At 29.6% G+C, this 18631-nt stretch overlaps 1 protein-coding gene and 1 pseudogene across 2 annotated transcripts; both read left to right on the top strand.

The window, feature by feature from the left end:
• Positions 1 to 335: 335 nt before the first annotated feature.
• LOC132949390 (uncharacterized) lies at positions 336 to 10115 on the top strand. Of its 2 annotated transcripts, XM_061020255.1 has the most exons (17): positions 336 to 546; positions 646 to 793; positions 935 to 1280; positions 2059 to 2272; positions 2358 to 2644; positions 2715 to 2859; positions 3598 to 3725; positions 3803 to 3949; positions 4049 to 4173; positions 4250 to 4495; positions 4556 to 4664; positions 4745 to 4971; positions 6433 to 6595; positions 7169 to 7435; positions 7490 to 7828; positions 8642 to 8747; positions 8815 to 10115. In XM_061020255.1, exons 2-17 carry the CDS (start codon positions 702 to 704, stop codon positions 9012 to 9014), a joined length of 3141 nt encoding a protein of 1046 aa, XP_060876238.1. In that variant the 5' UTR covers positions 336 to 546; positions 646 to 701; the 3' UTR covers positions 9015 to 10115. The 2 variants fall into 2 exon arrangements, with proteins under 2 accessions (XP_060876238.1, XP_060876237.1); XM_061020254.1 differs by lacking the exon at positions 336 to 546 and having other exon boundaries at positions 581 to 793.
• A 1102-nt stretch (positions 10116 to 11217) lies between these two features.
• LOC132949614 (tigger transposable element-derived protein 6-like) lies at positions 11218 to 12665 on the top strand (annotated as a pseudogene).
• The last annotated feature ends 5966 nt before the right edge of the window (positions 12666 to 18631 follow it).

Genomic DNA, 18631 nt, shown 5'->3' with positions numbered 1-18631 from the left:
GTTATTCTTTATTAAAATATATAATTCCTTCCCAATTTGAAATTAAAGTATATTATAATAAACAATATATAAATGTGTTTATATATATTTTATGTGTGAGCTACTTATGGGAAACTTTCGCTTACATTTTCAATTCTTAGGCATTAGCTATAAAAATTGAATATCTTATAAATATAAAACCTACAAAATAGTTTGCAAATTTTCGTGTACTGTTACAAAAACTTATGAGAAACCTTATAGGTAGGTATTACATTTTCAAGTAGTTTGACATACCTACCTATAACGAATTATTCGACTTACAGTAGAAGTGGATCAATATTTTGCAGGATATGTACCTAACCTACTAGCTAGTATAGTACATAGCAAGAATTGAGAAATTATTTAAATGATAAATAAATACCAAATTGAGGCATATTATTTTATTATAATTCGTGGTTTTTAGTAAGTTGCTATAAACGGATTCGACCGACTCCGACCTACCATAGTTGATATTCGCCGGTGTCAAAACAATGAACTACCGGTGGCCGTTCCGTCTTATCTGATAAAGTTAGTATTGATAAGGTTATTTGGATTTAATTGATTGAACTATTGAAGAAAATGTCAAAAAACAATAATAATCTAATACAGTAATACCTTATTGTTTAGGTATTAAAGTTTTAATTTCGTTTACCGAATACCATATTAAATATTAATGTTGTACAATGGTTCGTGTTATAACGGCCTATAACTTCGAAGGCCAAAAAGTAGATACCTGTGCCGACCCAGTCGCTTTCACGTCAGCTCCTCCGAATAGGTAAATATGATTCCCGAAACTTCTGTAACCACAGTAGTACATTGTTAGGTACTATATGTGTGAACTATTAGGCAATCATTGTATATTTACTGGTCAAATATTTATGCAAAAATACATTGTGTATTTGTGTGTATGGTTTAGGTTGTTGATTGCATTGGCTCATCATGCTATTGAGGTTCGAGATTTATCTGATGAGGCTAAGCCTACCTATGCAATCCCTACTGTTGATCAAGTAATGCAGTTATCTTATTGCGCATCTGGAAATTATATCGCCACTCTAGAAACGAAGCAAAAGAGGTCCGGAGATGATGCACTGTATCTGAGAGTTTATTGCAACTGGGAGCAATGCAGTAAAGGAACTCCACCATTAAGAGCCAGGATAGCTGGACGTGTGACACCTACTGGGTCACAAATTGGCGACAATGCATTGGATATGATTGAGATCCCTGTCAAGTTTACAACAATAAATTCATTTGCCTGTTGTCAAGTAAGGCATAAAAATATCATAAGATGGTTTTTGCAATTTATATAAATTATATCATTCTATATGTATCACACATTTTTTGATAATGAATATTTTATTAGTTGTCGAGTACACTTTTTATCTCAAATTATATGTAGGTATTCACTAGATTATTTCTATTGCAGTCTCTTAAACAATTATAATTTATTATACTTGTGAAAAGGTGACAATATTTAGGTTATTATATTATTATTTCTCATGTTCTATGGGTATCATAGTTATTAATAACATTTTTGAAAAAAAGACAAATGTGGTCATTGAATAAAATATTAAAACACTTCAAATAAAATTTTTTAGAATCTAGTACAAAGTTCACAATATGAACTATCATAGAGATGTTTACTACAAATCATGTCTGAATGTCCCTCATTGTTAGGCTTATTTATATGAACTATCTTGTAACATCATGATAATTACTAGATTACCATTTACAAAAGTTCTCTCACAATTTTAATATGTACTCTCATAAGATAGAAAAATATAGAAAAAAAAATTAAAGTTGAAATGTGAATAGGAGGTATATGAATTGTATTACCTATACTTTTTAACTTTAACGTTCCTACTCAATATTTCACACTATAGCTAACCTCACTGCAATTAAACTTAATATCTACAAAGTTCATCCAACATTTTATTCAAGAGTGTATCATACTTAAAATTAAATCTTCAAACTTTATGCTGTACATTTGTAAACATTGACAAATATTTTTTAATTAAAATTATTAATATATATAACTTACAGGAAACAGGAAACATTGTGATTGCATCTAAATGTATACTTAGTATTTTTAGAATGGTAATAAAAACACATGACATATCTCGACTACGGTTCTTAGATTTTGATACATGGCCAATGATAATGAACCTCAAGTTTAATGTCTGTGATTTACAAATTGAACAAGACATTGTAGCTGTTTTTGGAGAAAGAAAAGTTGAAGTATTTCAGATTCTTAAAGGTACCTATGGTTAATAATTAGTAGAATATATTAATATTATGTAGTTATAAAATTATTTATGTTCATACTTTTTTTTTAATTTTAGATACTAAAAAAATATCTGATTGGAGTTCTACGACTAATTCTACAAAAACCAACTCTACTCAAGAAAACATTGAGCAATCTGGAATTGCTCATGGGCCTATTGATTTAAATCAATTAATGAAATCAAAAACTGATACTTACCTCAGGCAACATGTTAACCCAAAATGTTTCCCAATTATGGTGATGACTCCTGGTTTTGATGATACCGCATTGGTTGAACAAGAAGAAAATGCTCCATTTAATATTGCTACTCTACCTATCACTATAAATGAAACAGAAGCAATTGATGTATGAAATAATTTTTTTTTAAACATTACTAAAATGTAATACCTATATGTATATATTATTTTATTTTTAGCCTTGGAGTGAACCTATCAACTGGACAGTTAAAATACTGTTGCAACTTGAATTAAATATGAGCAGATGTCATGTTACAAATGAATGTATAAAATCTGTGCTGTTACACTTGGTTTATAAGCGACATCAAACATCTAAAGTGTTAGGTAACGCTGATGTGTTAAGTAATAAAATATATACAAAAAACTCAATATAATGTATACAAATTCTACAATTTTATTAAGAACTATTTCTGATAATCATAACATTTTCTAATTTTTTTAAGATATTCCCTGTAACTTTATTTAATGATTAGAATTAATTTTATTATTAAAAAAAATGTTTTTATCAATATCTATTTACATTTATTTTGGCCAAAAAACCATCAAAAATAGTAATTTAGTTAAGGGTATTGGAGGTGGTGATTTTCTGTCTTTGGTCAAACACACGTGGACATGGGAATTTAGATATATTTTCATTCCAATGTACCGATTGATCTAGTAAAGCGATCAGAAATCTGAAAACAGATTTGAATTTGTCGTCAAGTCTACTTAAGATCTATTTCCCACATTTTTGATTTTAATTTCTCCAAAAATTGAATTATAATAGTTCTTTTTTTAGGATTTAGAAGATAAAATCAAAAATGTTGGAAAAACAATCTCAAAAAGACTACAAATTAAAATCTATTTATAGAATTCTTATCGCTTTATTAAATAATTTGGTACGTTGAAATGAAAACACTTCTACATTCCTATGTTTTGCGTGTGTTGGAAATTCACTGCTTCCAAACCCATATATATCATGTATTGACACTGTATGAATGTTATCATTGTAATACCTGTTTCTATTATATTAGAAACTTGAGTGAGCAGTCAAATAATTTATAAAATGCTTTTATATTTTAGAATGGAATTTTCCTCGTTTCCGCACTGAAACATACAATCACTTAATGTGTGTTAACTGCTTAATAAGTTTAAAAGAAGAAGCATTTGTTTTTCATTCTCTTGTTAGACACGAAAAAAATGAAGTAGAGGTATGTATTTGTATCAAAGCTTAATGTTATACTTTTATATAATGTACCTACGTTACTGTGAATTTATTTGATTTTAGATGACTCCCGCACAATGCATTACTGTTTATAATTTCATGTCACCAGTTGTTAACATTTTTATGGATCGTTCTGTACTGCATGTATTGACTACTGCTAGCTTAGAAACGTACACAATTAGATTATTTCCTTCTTCAAGTCCTTCTCCGGTATATATGATTCATATTAATATTACAATTGTATTTAATTATAGTATAAATATTAACATTTTTATATTTTAATAGTTAACAATTTACTTTTTTTTTTAGTCACATATTTTATCTGAACGTGTGACACTAATTGGTCATAAACCATTTTTGGGTATTGTCGACATGGTACTTTTAGAAAACAAATTGATTATTTTCACTTCTGCTAATCCAAATCAAGATAATAAGTAAAAATAAATAAATACAACTATGTATTTATTATTCAGACATTAACATTGTGACTTATTATTGACTTACTACTAGGGTAAACAATAGTTGGACACTTTACATGTTAATGCTGCCTTCTCCTAGTAGTATATGTAAAGTTCTTACATTCAAAGCAAGGATTTCTAGATTCAAAACCCCAAATAAGTATATTCATTTGATGAAAGAAGCTTTGAATATATCAGATATTGTAGAAAATTATACATATTGTGGTTGTGGTACTGCTCGTTTAGGAAACAATGATTTCAAAAAGTTTTGTTGCCTTGTAGCTGACCATTACTTTTTGTAAGTTCAATAAATTGATAAACATAATTTTAAACTAATATTGAAATATTTATATTTAAGATTTAAAAAAGATGGATGGGAATGGTCTTACAAACTTTATGAAATAGCCAATTTGCTGCCAATGGATGTATTTATAAGAATGAAACAAGTTGAAGATATGTACAAACGGGTAAGTAAAAATGATTTTATTTTCTTCTAAATATTAAATATATTATGATTTTTACTAAAACTATATTTTATTACTTTCAGGTGAAACGCCCAGTGAATACTATTCCTGCATTGAAATTTTATATTTCTTCATGGATACATGATCATACTGACCAAATTGATTTTAAAACATTTATATATGGAATTAAAATAGCTGATAGAAGTTGTGATTTATTATATATTGCTGAGCTTGTATTATCGGAAAAGTCTGTAAGAAAACTACCACTCGATAATGCTATTAAACACATTAAAAAAAATTTAGAAGCCAGGTACTTAAAATAAATGTTATTACAGTATTATTAATTATTGTAACACAAATAAAAGAATACTTTTTTGATGTGATTTAATATCGTTACATTTGGGACAAATTTTGTGCAAACAATTTACCCTCTTGTATGAAAAAAATTATATATATATCGACGGTGGAAAGGAAAAAGGGGGTACACAATGTTTTTGAAGAAAAAAAATTTTTTAATTAAGGCGTAAACGATATAATTCTACATTGATTGTGCTCACCCGATTATCGACATGTTGATTATTGACGAAGTTGTATACGATAATAAAATAATCGATAGTTGCAAGGCATAAATTCTGTCTATCAAATTAAAGAGTAAACACCAAATAACAGGCTTAAGCGACAAAACAATATTTTTGAGCTGTTTATAATAATTTTTAATATTATTTTTAAATATTTTTCATAGGTTTTAATTAATTGTTGGTTATTATAGTTATTGATAATATCTATACATTTTGTTTTGTTCATTTTTAAATAAACAGAGTAAAATTAAATTATAATAATTATTTAATAATTAATTTTTATTACTACTAGCTGATCCCGTGCACTTCGTTACCTGTTAAATGTACAAACTGTATATTATGACTCAAACTTGTTCAATGCGTTATTTAATATTCGGTATATGATGTTCTAGTTATTACTATTATGCTGGTTGTAACCACCAAAATTCAGATGAATAACAAAAATAAGGTCTAAGCACCAAAAAACTATATAAATTAACATTACAAGTAAAAAAAATAACAATTCTTAATTTATTATGTTACCAACTTATTTAGAATATAATTATCTAAAAAAATTGTTTATGTGAAAATTCAATAAAATTATTTTAAACGGCTTAAAAATTTAAAAAAAGCAGAAAAAACTGTTGTTTGGCTCTCCTGTAAAATGTATAAAATGTCGCTTACACCGTTTTTCCTTTCTACTGTCGATATAATATTCTATTTCCAGCCAAGGCCTCTGAAATTTTCCTTAAATAGAGGGGTGGGTGGTAGCCAGTGGGTCCCCTAGTAAATTTAATTTGATATTCTCAATAGGTAGTCAATAACGATCTGAAATGTAACTTGTTATATTACATTAATACATTATTATGCATAAATACTTGGGATAATTGTAACTGGCCCCTGGTTTTTGTCCAGTGGCGGACGGATCTTTCTCCCACCAAATCAACCACTGTGTTTGGAATTCGGAACAAAGTCGCCCTGCCGGTACCTTTTTTACTCTGAATAGAGTAGAGTTACATATTACAATCTTATCAAGTTTAAATATTGACTTGAATATTTTTTGTATTTTTTATACACTTTTTTTACAATCTAAACATAAAATAATGTATAGTAAATAAATGTGGTGGCACAGAAAAAAAACTATGAGTTAATCATTACTAAAGACAATTATCAATGCCACACAATGAACACTTTTATTTTATATTTTTATCTAGTTATGAATGGAAAGGAGCTTTAACATTTACATTACTATTCCTCTACTCATTGTCCAATATTGAAACCAAAGATGTCTCAGATATATATAATGAAGCTGATGAAGTTTCAAATAAATCATTTGTGCAATTTTGCAAAACATACTCAAATTTATTGATAGAACAAGTGAGTACAGTTGTAGTCTAAATTAAATTTGATAAAAAACATATTTTTATCTAAGATGGAGCAAGATAGCATTTTATAGGATAAAAAAGGAAAAAAATTCTAAAGTCATCAACATTCCATCTCTAACTCATAAACTTTACGTCCCAATTTTTTTTATATCGAGTACTCTAAAGAATTCTACTTTAAAATATTTAATTAAAAATATATGTTGTCATTCAAAATGGTAAAACCTTAAAAAAATGGGTTTTAACAACACTTACATTTATGGAAAATTAATATTTTCAAAAATATAATTTATAGTTTTTGAAATAAGGAATATTACTTGATAAAGGAATCATTCCATATATATTATATATTATATTATTATATTGAATGTTTAAGTTCCACATTATTAATGAAAACTACCTTATAATTTTAAAGTTATTTACAATATAATAAATGCAATTTCAGGATAATAGTTTCATGTCTCCTCTGTTTTTTTTCATATTTATAATTAACTTTTAATATAATATAGTATATTAATTAATTTAAACTTCAATGTATATTTATATATACAATCATTATTGATTACAGGATTCTTCATTTTCTGAATTCTCGCTAGTCTTGATGCAAGAAACTCCAACTTTAATTGCTCATGGTTTCGCAGAAATAATTTCATCTGGTCAACCTATTAAACTACGAAAAGTCATTCAAGCATTTCAAAAATACATTGGATCTCATATGTATTCTACAAATGTTACAGAAGTCTTCAAACGATTTCTCGAATTACATTTTTCTCGTTCTTATGGACATGACAAAACACCAGATCTCAACAAGAAATATGTCTGTGATGCCATGAAGGTAAAATATTTTTTTCAATATCTATTGTAATATTAATACCTAATTTGTTTTTAGATTCTATTTAGGCAATACTTGACAGATCTCACAAAACCAATTTCAGAAAATGGTACACAAACTAATGCCAGAGACTGGAAAAATATTTACAATTCACAAATACCAGGTTACATACAAATGCTACCATGCTATAATAACAACAATGAAAATCTAATAAAACTTCAGAGTCTGTTTTACACTAACTGGCTAACTAAAGATTTCAAAGAAGACATAAAACAAGTTCTTCCATTATTGAGCAAACCATCATTAAGTCTGGAGATCATGGCCTCTGAAAATACTATGAAAACAATTGAAATAATTATAGAGAAGTGTCCTCAAGCGGTTCTAAAATACTCTATTGTAAGTATTAGGTGCATTATAATATTATAATTTGTAATTATATAAAATGTTACTGACAGTGACACCCGCACATAATTAGTTCACTTGGTTCAAAATACGTTTGGTGTCAATACAAGCCAGAGCGACCTTGTCCACACCTTTTAGCACTACATTTATATAAAACCTTTACACATCAATGATTAATATAATAGAACTAAGTAATAAGTTTAAACCATTTCTAATTTTGGTTAGTTAAAAATTACACTGATCACTAATTTATTAATCACAAACGCGTGAGGGGGGAGGAATTGAATAAAGCATCTTAGGGAGCCAAAGCACAGCGAGCTATTTTTGAGGTTGCTTAAATATGTAATTTCGAATAGGGGCTCAAAATATTATTGCCTTGGGGTGCCTATGTAAATTAGCACGGCACTGAAGCATTGTGTAAACACTGTTACAAAATACAACCATTCAAATTCAAACATAATGTACAAAGTAGAGTAGAATAATAATAATATATATAATTATCACATATCACGATTATCTAATTTATTATGTCAAAGTTAGTAACATTAAAATCCCTATTGATTGGTATTTCTGTCCTTTCATGACTGTACCTGTATCAGTTTCTAAAAATTTTACCATTTTGGCCAGAATCATAGAAATACATTAACAAAGAAAGAATTTTTATATTTTATTATTTATTTGAAAAGTCCAAATTATTAAAAAATATTTTCTCAGTTGATGCATTGCATCACCTGCCTCCTCCCCCCTCTGGACTTCACTGGTTACTGATCACAACTAGCTACCTATGATCAACAATTTTATTTCCAGGATTGTTTAAAGTCAACATCCGAATGGAAACATATAACAAGTTTATTAGAAAAAAAATCAAAATCGGATGTAGATAATCAATCTAAATATCATGAAGTTTTACATGGTAAACAATTCAACACACTTATTTTTGCTCTTGTATTTATTTAATGTTACATACATTTTGTTTTTAGATATGTTGGAATATTTGTCACATAATATGTGTGTTGAGGACTTTTGTAGTGTACTACCAGAAGAAAGTTCAACAAATATAGGGCATGATGAGTATCAAACATATGTAATTACTTGCCAAAAAATCAACCAAGCAAATCAAATTAAATCAATGGTCATGGCTACTGGTCAACAACTTTTAGCTTCACTTAATTTTAAATAAATTTGCAAAAAAAAAATTTTTAATGCTTTAGCGCATAAGCTTTCAATCTATGAAAACTAATTTCAGCATCAATCAAATGATTCAGTTAACATTAAATATTTAAATGTACTAGTAAAGTTTTTATTTTTTTTTCATAACCATAAAAAATGTGAACATTTTGGTTGGTTGACTTTCTTTAAATAATGCTCATTACTGAGTATTTTAACATGCACTTAATTTTGAAATTCAACTTTTCTTTATTGATAATGTGCCTATTTAAGATTTCCAATTTTAAACTAATAATTTTTTATTATTATTATTTGATAAAACTTTATTTGCCATTTACATATAATATTATAATAACCTACCTAATAATTAAAATCTATTTTTACATTGACATTAATTTATTAAAGATTGTTTTGTTAACTACACATTTGTATCGTAATAACATCTATATATACACCATTCGTTAATTTTAATTATTTTTGTTATTTTGTTTTATTTTTATTATTATTTTTTTATTATGTTGTTATCATAAAATTACAAATAAAAACTTTATAATTAAGAATGGTTCAATAACAAACCAATTCTACTTCACCAGTCAACCAAATACCTATGTATCGCTCTAGATGAAATATTAACCTGGTCAAACCACACCAAGCAAAAACGAAAACAACTTGCTCTCTCTCCATCTACTTAGACCGCTATTAAAATCTAACTCAAAAACAAACTACTCCTATACATAGCAATCATCATGCCAGTATGGTCATACGGCATCTAAATTTGGGGCTCTGCAAAACCCGTAAACATTTGCCCTATTCAAGCCCTCCAGTCAATTACCTTTAGACTTATCACCGGTGCTCCATGGTACATAACAAATACAGCACTCCATAATGACCTAAAAATACAAATAGTAAACGAGCTTGAAAAAAGCCACTATAAAAGTTTCCATTCAAAATTATCAAATCACATAAACCCCTTCATTAAATACATGTCTTCTCTTACATTACCACAAATTCCCTGTCGATTAAAAACAAACTGGTCTAGAGATCTCCTTAAATAGGGGAGGAAAAAATGTCTGGGGTTCTTTTAGTGAACGGTCTCTTCTTTACGCAATTCATGTTTGTATATAGTATATACTTGTCTATGTTATCCTTATTACTTATTGTTTTAATTTTGTAAATAGATTGAATATATTTAAATTAAAAAAAATTAAAAATGGTTATTTCTGCTGACAGTTATACTTCAAAGTAAAATTAAAAATTGAGTTTCACCTTGGTTGTTCTAAAACTATTATGAGAAACTCTAAAAATCTCTAAATAGTGGACACTCACCTAGTCACCAAAATGTTATCCCCTATTTGGAAATTGGAGATATATCATATTATTAAATGTACTTAGTATTGGTAGTAGATGGAAAATAGTAAATACAAACAATTTTTGTGTTTGTGATAGCAACATTTATTTGACTCACTTTATAACATGCAAATTTTTTTTAATCTAAACAATATAGGTATTAAAATAACAATAATATACAGTAGAAATCACTATAACGAGCATCGCTTAGAGATACTGCTTAGAACAAGCAAAATGTTAGGTCCCGGTACGAGCCCATATGATTGTATGTTAAAAACTTAAAATCATGAAGAAGAATAGAGATATCTTTATTCTTCGTGGTTAAATTAATATACGTCTACAACGAGTATGGTTATTACAAGTTATCGGCTATAAAAAGTAAAATAAAGCTAACTTGGCTAACGACCTTCCGGTTACTAAGAACAGGTACCGGCAAGATGAGAACTATTGGTTATTATTTAGGTCATGGAGTGACATGGACATGAAATTTCGGGACAAGTACCCCAATCCCGACTAAGATATACAGGTCTGGACACGACAAGGTTGGAGGTCCAATACTTTTTTCCATAAGTATCCACTAAGACAGCGCTAGTAATGCTAAAAGGAAAATATCCCCCCAAACAGCGCCTGTTATACTACATTTCGTAACCACAATATTCATCTCGTGTCCAGTTCCGTATATCTTAGTCCGTGATTTAGGTCGATTAATCATTGACATACATTATCTTTAGTTGTGTAGAATGTCTACACTGTAGAGTGTAGATATGGATTACTTATTAATAATAAACATTATTCTTATTTCTTACAAATTCTGGTCTTTTAAAATTACAAAATTACAAATAGCGTCAGTTGTGTGAAGACGTTCCACCATGTAGCGTCGTCAGTTTACGTTGGACGAAAAAATCGGAATAATCGGGCGTTTAGAAAATGGTGAGAAAAACAGCGTAATCACAAAAGAATTTGGCACTTCTTCGTCGACAATTTCAACCATATGGAAGAATCGGGATACGTTGACAAATATGTTTCAAACCACGTCACTTAAAGCAAAACGACTGCGCACTGCACAGCATGTCACCTTGAAGAAGCTGTACTAGTATGGTTCAAACTCACCAACTGGCAGAAAAAATGAAAATAGAAAATTTCAATGCTCTGCATCTTGGATTCAGCGTTTCCGACAGCGGCACAACATTGGTTTCGGCAAGATCTCAGGTGAGTCATCTTCAGTTAATACTGATATCTGTTCTAATTGGATGGCTAACGTTTGGCCATCCCTTCGAGCAGGTTACTGTGACGATGAAATTTATAATGCCGATGAAGCAAATCTTTTTTTTCAAATTAACTCCTGATAGAACTCTTCGCTTCAAGGGGGAAAAATGCTCGGGTGGAAAATTATCCAAAGACAGAATAACAGTTTTAGTGGCAGCCAACATGACCGGAACTAATAAAAGAAAATGCCTTGTTATTGGAAAGTCGAAAAGCCCTCGGTGTTTTAAAGGAGTTTCATCATTTTCAGTATTTTATGAAAATAACACCAAGGCTCGGATGATCTCGGCAATTTTTGAAAAAACTCTTAATTATTGGGATGATGAGTTACGCCGTAAGAAAAAAAAATTCTACTGTTGGTGGACAACTGTCCAGCACACCCATCAATGCATTTGAAATGTATTAAACTCGTCTTTTTTCCCGCCAACACTACTGCTGTACTTCAACCGATGGACCGAGGCGTTATAACAGTTATAAGGAACATTAAAGCTCATTACCGGAATCAGTTGGTACTGAAAATGATTAAGGATATTGAGAATCAAATAGAATCAAAAACAACTGTTTTGGATTTCATAATAATGATGGATAAAACTTGGCGTAATGTAACATCGACTGGATTTCTAATTGCTTTCGGCATGTAGGTTTTTGTGACGTTTCGACCGATACTACACAGCTACAAGCAAACAGTGGATTGATTAATGACACCGATGAGGACTACGTACAGATTGATGACGGCCTCATAACGTCAGAAATTCGAACGGATGAAGTTATAGTCAACAATGTCATAGCCAGCCAACAAGTTAAGCCAGATAATAATACTGATATCGATGAGCTTGATGATGAGTTTGAAACTGTGCCGTCAATATCTGAAGCTCGTGCTGCATTGAGCTCAATGGACACTAGAAAGATTTTATTACACAAAATATGAAGGTACAGATGCTGAAAGAAAAACGTTATTATCTTTATTAGAAACATCGATCAACACTAAATACACGAAGCAAAGTTCAATCAAAAATTATTTTAAGAAATTAAATTTAAGTGTTTTATAATTATGTTTAAGTAATATGTACCTATTGATAAATAAAGTATGTATTAAATCTCCAATTATAATAATTAATAATAAATGTATGTATTAATGTATAAATAATATATGTACATAGATATTGTATAAATTCAGTATTAATTTCGATTATAAGTAAAACAAAAAGAAAGTCATCGGTTTTATTTTTGTATTTCCCGCTTTTAATCGATTACAACGAATACTCGTCCCAACCGCATATAACGAGCTACCGGTTATAACGAGAAAAACTAGCTGGCCCTTGAAACTCGTTATAACCGATTTCTACTGTACTTCCGATATTTAACAATAGCCAATAACTAAACCATTCTTAGATTAAAATACTCTGTGTATTAGTGATAGGTACTAAAATATATTCTCATCAATCAGGTGATTTTTCTTATAAAATCGAAAAATAAAATAAAAAGTCTAATATCAACATTTTAGCCATTTTGTAATCACCATCAAGTGTTACGAATAATGTTAAATTATCAGGTTTTATATTTTTGATAGAACTTAGTTCGAAAAAATATTAATTCAGTATAAGTATTAAAACGCTATTTTAAATTTAAGATCATCTGTTGCAATAAAATAAAAATGGAATGTGACTTGTAACAATGCAACTATATGGATGGTTTTTTTATATTTATTTATTTCAAGCTTCAAGAACTGGTGACTTGAAACAACAGGTTTTTATAAGGTATATTTTATATTAGTAATTCTAGGGTGTAAAACGACACTAAATTTATTTTTTTTAGCTAGGAATAAGAAAAATAATGTCAACATCATTTCAAGCTATACAGGAAGACGGTACGAAAATGATATCATTTCAAAATCTTCAATATTATAATCACGTAATTTCCAGGTTAATAGGTAGAAAAAAACATTGATAATAAAAAATGTATAACTTAAATTTCAGAAGTTCTGTTAGTCTCCACTTTTGCATTTAGTAGGTCAGTAACACAATTAATTTTCATAATATTTTTTTTCGCGTAAAGCATACAAATTAAAAAGAATCCGAATCTTCCATCTTATAAAAAAAATACATCCAAGGCAACCCAGCAACCGTTTAAATTAAAATATTTAAACAGGTATGGTAATATAATATTAGTTTATTAAGATAATATAGAACGTTTACTAATCTTACAACAATTTTATTATAAGACCTAACCTAACCTACCAGGCACCAGCAACCTTTTGCTTTGATTTTAGATGATGAGCGGAGCTGATTATGAATGTATAATATAATGTCATATTGATTTTACAATGATGTGTTTTATTTGTCTGCAGTGTTTACCTTTTGGAGCAGTAAACTGTAAACATTGTTTGATTTTCAACTTAGAGAGAGATTTCTGGTAGCAAATTGTTTCTAGTTTGTATTTTGAGGGGGTAAAAGTAAAAAATGCCCAACAATTAACAATTAAAAAATGACTGTGATAAATAAATTAAAAATAAGGAAAATAAATTGGAAATTACTAATTTTTAATCAAAACCCGTTATGACGAAATCGATATTGTACTTTTGGCGTAACTCAAAAATGAGTAACTGTATCGATAGGTACTTAAAATGTTCAACAAAATATGTTCATATTTGATTTTCTGCAGTACATAATAGTGAAATATAGTCGTTCGATGATGCCCTTAACCAGAGGTCGGTCTCCAATAACTGCTACCTACCTACCTACTTAATGGATTATGGAACTGCGGAGTCTATTATTAAGTTGACACTATACGTGACTTAGCCTTTATGTTTACACCCTCCCTTTCTCCGGCTCACACGTAAATAGCATTATATGCAAAGCTTATAAATTACATTTGAAAAATTTCAAGTGAATTTAAACTTGGCAAGTTCACTTAAATCCTTTCACTGCGCTCTCGTCAGACCAATTCTCGAGTATGGTTCAGTGGTTTTGAAGGCTTCTAAAGGAAATTCCTCAGTTACGCTTTGAAAATGCAGTGCCCACCTCATGACTGTTACCCCGTCCTATCTAAACTCAATACCTATCTACATTTGGAGACCTTCGACAATCTCATAATATTTCCTACCTCACAAAACTTATCTCTTCGGATATTGATGCTCCATCTCTTCTCTCACTAGTTAATTTTAAAATGCCTTCACGTTGTGTGTACTCGCAAGTAAACCCATTTTCATATTCCTCACTGCTCAATTATAATATGTCAAATTAACCGATTAATCGTTTAATGAAGCTAGCAAAGTAGCAAATGAGAACCCCTCTTTCCTTAATATATAAATTCGCTTAACATAATATACTAAATACTTATTATTTAAATCTGTCATATTGTATATTGTAAAATTATTATGTTGTATGTAGGTACTATAATGTATCCTTTACCTGGGCGCAAGCCCGTTTGATGTATAAAATAAAATAAAAAAGGTGGGCCAGTGGATGTCGTTCTGCTGTACAATAGGTTACATGTGGGTCACTGTAATGTATATAATGATATAATCAATGATATAATACCGTTGTATACGAAAAACGATTCTGAGCGGAGACGGTTTGTCAATATGGATATAGTTTATGTTTAAACATATTGTTATTATACATACTTATTATTAATATGGTAGCCGGTAAGTTGAATTAATACTATAAAATTACAACTGAATAACAAAAATCGTTATTCTTGGTTATATGTAAGGACATTATATTATTGGTAGGTTTATGTTTATAAAAATGATTGTTAAATTATGATTTGATTGTGACTATTTGCTATTTCCAAGCTGACTGAAAGCCAACTATATTATAGTATATACTGGCCACAATGTAAACCAGAAAAATAACACTACTATTGTTTATCGATTGTGGGTAACCAATAATTTGTTGAAAACCTAACATTAACTGTTTAGCGCTGGTCCACAAGACAAGTCTCTCAAACATTCCTGCAAAAACCCGTTTCGACAATTTAGGCATGGAAATCCAAAACGTACTACTGCCAAAATACTATTTTTTTTCAGGAAGAGCGATTTTTTGTATCATCTTAACATTTCCAATAAAAACAAATCATTTTGAAAAAAAAGGTTTTTTTTAAATTATTTAAAAATATATTATTTATATTTAAAACGATTCAAATGTGTTAAATATTCTAGAGTTATATTTTTAATTTAATTTATAACTTAATTAAAATTTTAGTACGTTTTGGAATAACAATATAACATTTTTACTGCCCTATATAATATATGGGTATACGTACAACACGGGTAAAAGTACGCTTTTAGCATTACATAAAAAAAAACTTTGGAAATAGTTCGTTTTGATATAGTTAATGTTTTGGCGTAAAACTGGAAAAAGTACGTTTTGATTTTCTAAATATCATTTTTATGTATGGAAAAGTTTTGTTTTTGGATTAACCAGTCATTTTAAATCGCAGATTTGACCAGGAAATAGTACGTTTTGATTTATTCTGACGACGCTAATCGATGTATCGATATTTTTTCCATAAGAATCGATACCTACCTAACTCGATTTTGTAAATTTTGGCAATAGTACGTTTTGGATTGCCACCTCTCAATTTTTCTACGCCGCCGTTTTGTTTGTCAATAGTTGTAAATGGACATAAACGTGATGGAAGTTTCAAGCCGTCAGTCGTACGAACGTTTTACCGAACTTCGCTCCGTGATCGACGTGCTCGATTTAGCCGTCGATTGAAGGATCACGGCGCCTTTCAGGTTACTATTACCCAGGGCTGGCTTAAGAGAAAATAGTGAACTAGGCAAAATCAAATTTTGCCGCCTCTAACAATATAATATTATCTGTATTTTGAAAATGCCACCCTCTTACTTAAGTGCTGCTTAAGTGCCGCCCTAGGCGTGGGCTTATGTTGCCCACCCCTTGAGCCGGGCCTGCCATTACCACATGGACCCGGAGAACTGTTTAAATCGTCTCCGGGGATGAATATTATGGACTCGCCCGTGTACTGCAAGGTATCGATGATAGCCGCATCAACCACTAAATCAAATAGTCGTGTGGAGATGCAAGATGCCGCCATGCCTGACTCGCTGCGACCTCCACGTCATGTCCGATTCACGATCTGGACCTGGTAGTCGACAGTTGGAGGATATCCGCGGCTGTCGGACTTCCGTAGTTGCGAACTTGCGACGAGAACCGATCCGGTCGTCCCGCCTCTGTATGTCTTCTAATCGAAGACCGTCTCACCGGAACTCCTACAGACACCTGCACCGCGGTCCGATCGTAGAAAATCCGCGTGGAAGAGGTCGAGGCAATTTATCTGGAAGTGTCTGGTGAACGCGGCTCGCAGAATATGCTAACTAGCTCAAAAATATCAAAATATTTCGAAAACGTTACCGTTTATGGAAAGTACTAATAAATACATGGTGTAAACGGTTGATAGTTTCTGAGTTACACTAAATCGATTTTTTCAAAATTTGTTTTGAGTACAAATTACTACTTTTTGTTTTTCACTCGATTTCTCAAGTAGCGATTTTCTCATTTTATATTATAATTCAAAAACGAATAACCGTAGACACTTGAAATTTATATCATATAATTATTTGATCAATTCCTATACTTTATAACATTTTCAAAATATTTTTACTGTTTTCAAGCTGTTTACGAACATTTTCAATTTGTAATTTTTTAGTTTTTTTTCTCTAAATGTCAATAAAATTGTATTTGTTGGGTCAAAAAGTTTGAAAAACCAATACAAGGCTCCTGATATATTGTTATTTTAGCAGTTGAAAAATATTAAAAATACCATTTTTTTTTAAGAATTTAAAGTTTGAATTTTGACAAATTGTATCAAATTTAAAATTTAATATTTATTTTGTAATTAAAAATTTATAAAATGTTCAACTTTTATAGTTAAGAATTGAAAATTTAAAACAAGATTCCGAGTAAATAGGTTACATTATATAAATTACTTTATTCACAATAATATCATCAAATATACTTAGTAATATCATAGGGTTACTGACCGTCTTCGCTCAGAATCGTTTTTCTTATACAATGATATTATATATATAATTGAATTCAAACTTAACACCATCCATTACAGTGCCCGCTTGTATCCTACTGTACAGCGGAGCAACACCTACTTGCTCACCTTTTTAAAATTGTATTCCTTTATTTTTCTCTTTTGAATTTGAATTACTTGAATGTTTTAAAGTAACATGGATGATTAAGTTTTTTTCTATCTTAAAAGTTGAATTATTGAGAGTAAGGTTAAGTTTCAATTTATGCATCATGTTTTATTTATTTTATGTTTTTAAACAGTCTAGAACAATTCTACAATGTTCCGTGTTGGAAAACATGTGTCGTAACTCAAGTAAAGCACATTTACATTATTTTCATAATATTATTAACTAAAATGTATAGTGAGTACCTAATAAAATGTATTTTGGTTAATAATAATACCTATACGAATACAAGTATATTATACAACATGCACAAATCGAAACTTTACCTCACTCTCAATAAGTCAATTTTTAAGATATAAACATAACAACTCAAAATGGCTTAAATAAATTAAAGTAATTCGAATTTGAATTCAAAAAGGGAGAGACGTTAAGTTTTAAAAAATAGGTGTAATATAAGCCTATTAATTATTATTAGGGCTAGGATTTATATGCATTTGCATGTTTTTTTCCTTAAGTCCAAATTGATTGGTTGCCGGATTTGTCCACGATTTGGCTTATTCTCGTTTAAATAGAACAAATTTTTTTCTGCATATTTTTGCATATTTTTAACATAGTGCATATAATTGCATATTCATGGATTTTTCATTTTTTTTTACTCAAATTTTTAAATTATTATAAGTTATTGTGAATTTTAAATGGTGTTTATTTCATGAAATCGATAGTTTTGGTTTATCCGTTGAATTGTCGTAAGTATATAGTATAAATACTACCTATCTAATCTTATTTTGATCGGACGACTGATAGAATTACTTATACACATTGTTATACAGTGAGACAGCACAACATTATTT

This window comes from Metopolophium dirhodum, chromosome 7 (genome assembly GCF_019925205.1).
Source record: "Metopolophium dirhodum isolate CAU chromosome 7, ASM1992520v1, whole genome shotgun sequence".
Classification (NCBI taxonomy): Eukaryota; Metazoa; Arthropoda; class Insecta; order Hemiptera; family Aphididae; genus Metopolophium; species Metopolophium dirhodum.
The sequence above is the reverse complement of the archived record's forward strand: the minus strand, read 5'-3'. Positions and strand labels throughout refer to the sequence as shown.

Bases quoted from the DNA above. Each gene is read 5' to 3' on its own strand.
- LOC132949390 (XM_061020255.1), top strand. From the start codon at position 702: ATGGTTCGTGTTATAACGGCCTATAACTTCGAAGGCCAAAAAGTAGAT. The intron at 4,665-4,744 runs GTAAGTAAAAAT...TATTACTTTCAG, and splicing joins TTGAAGATATGTACAAACGG to GTGAAACGCCCAGTGAATAC. The intron at 7,829-8,641 runs GTAAGTATTAGG...TTTTATTTCCAG, and splicing joins CGGTTCTAAAATACTCTATT to GATTGTTTAAAGTCAACATC.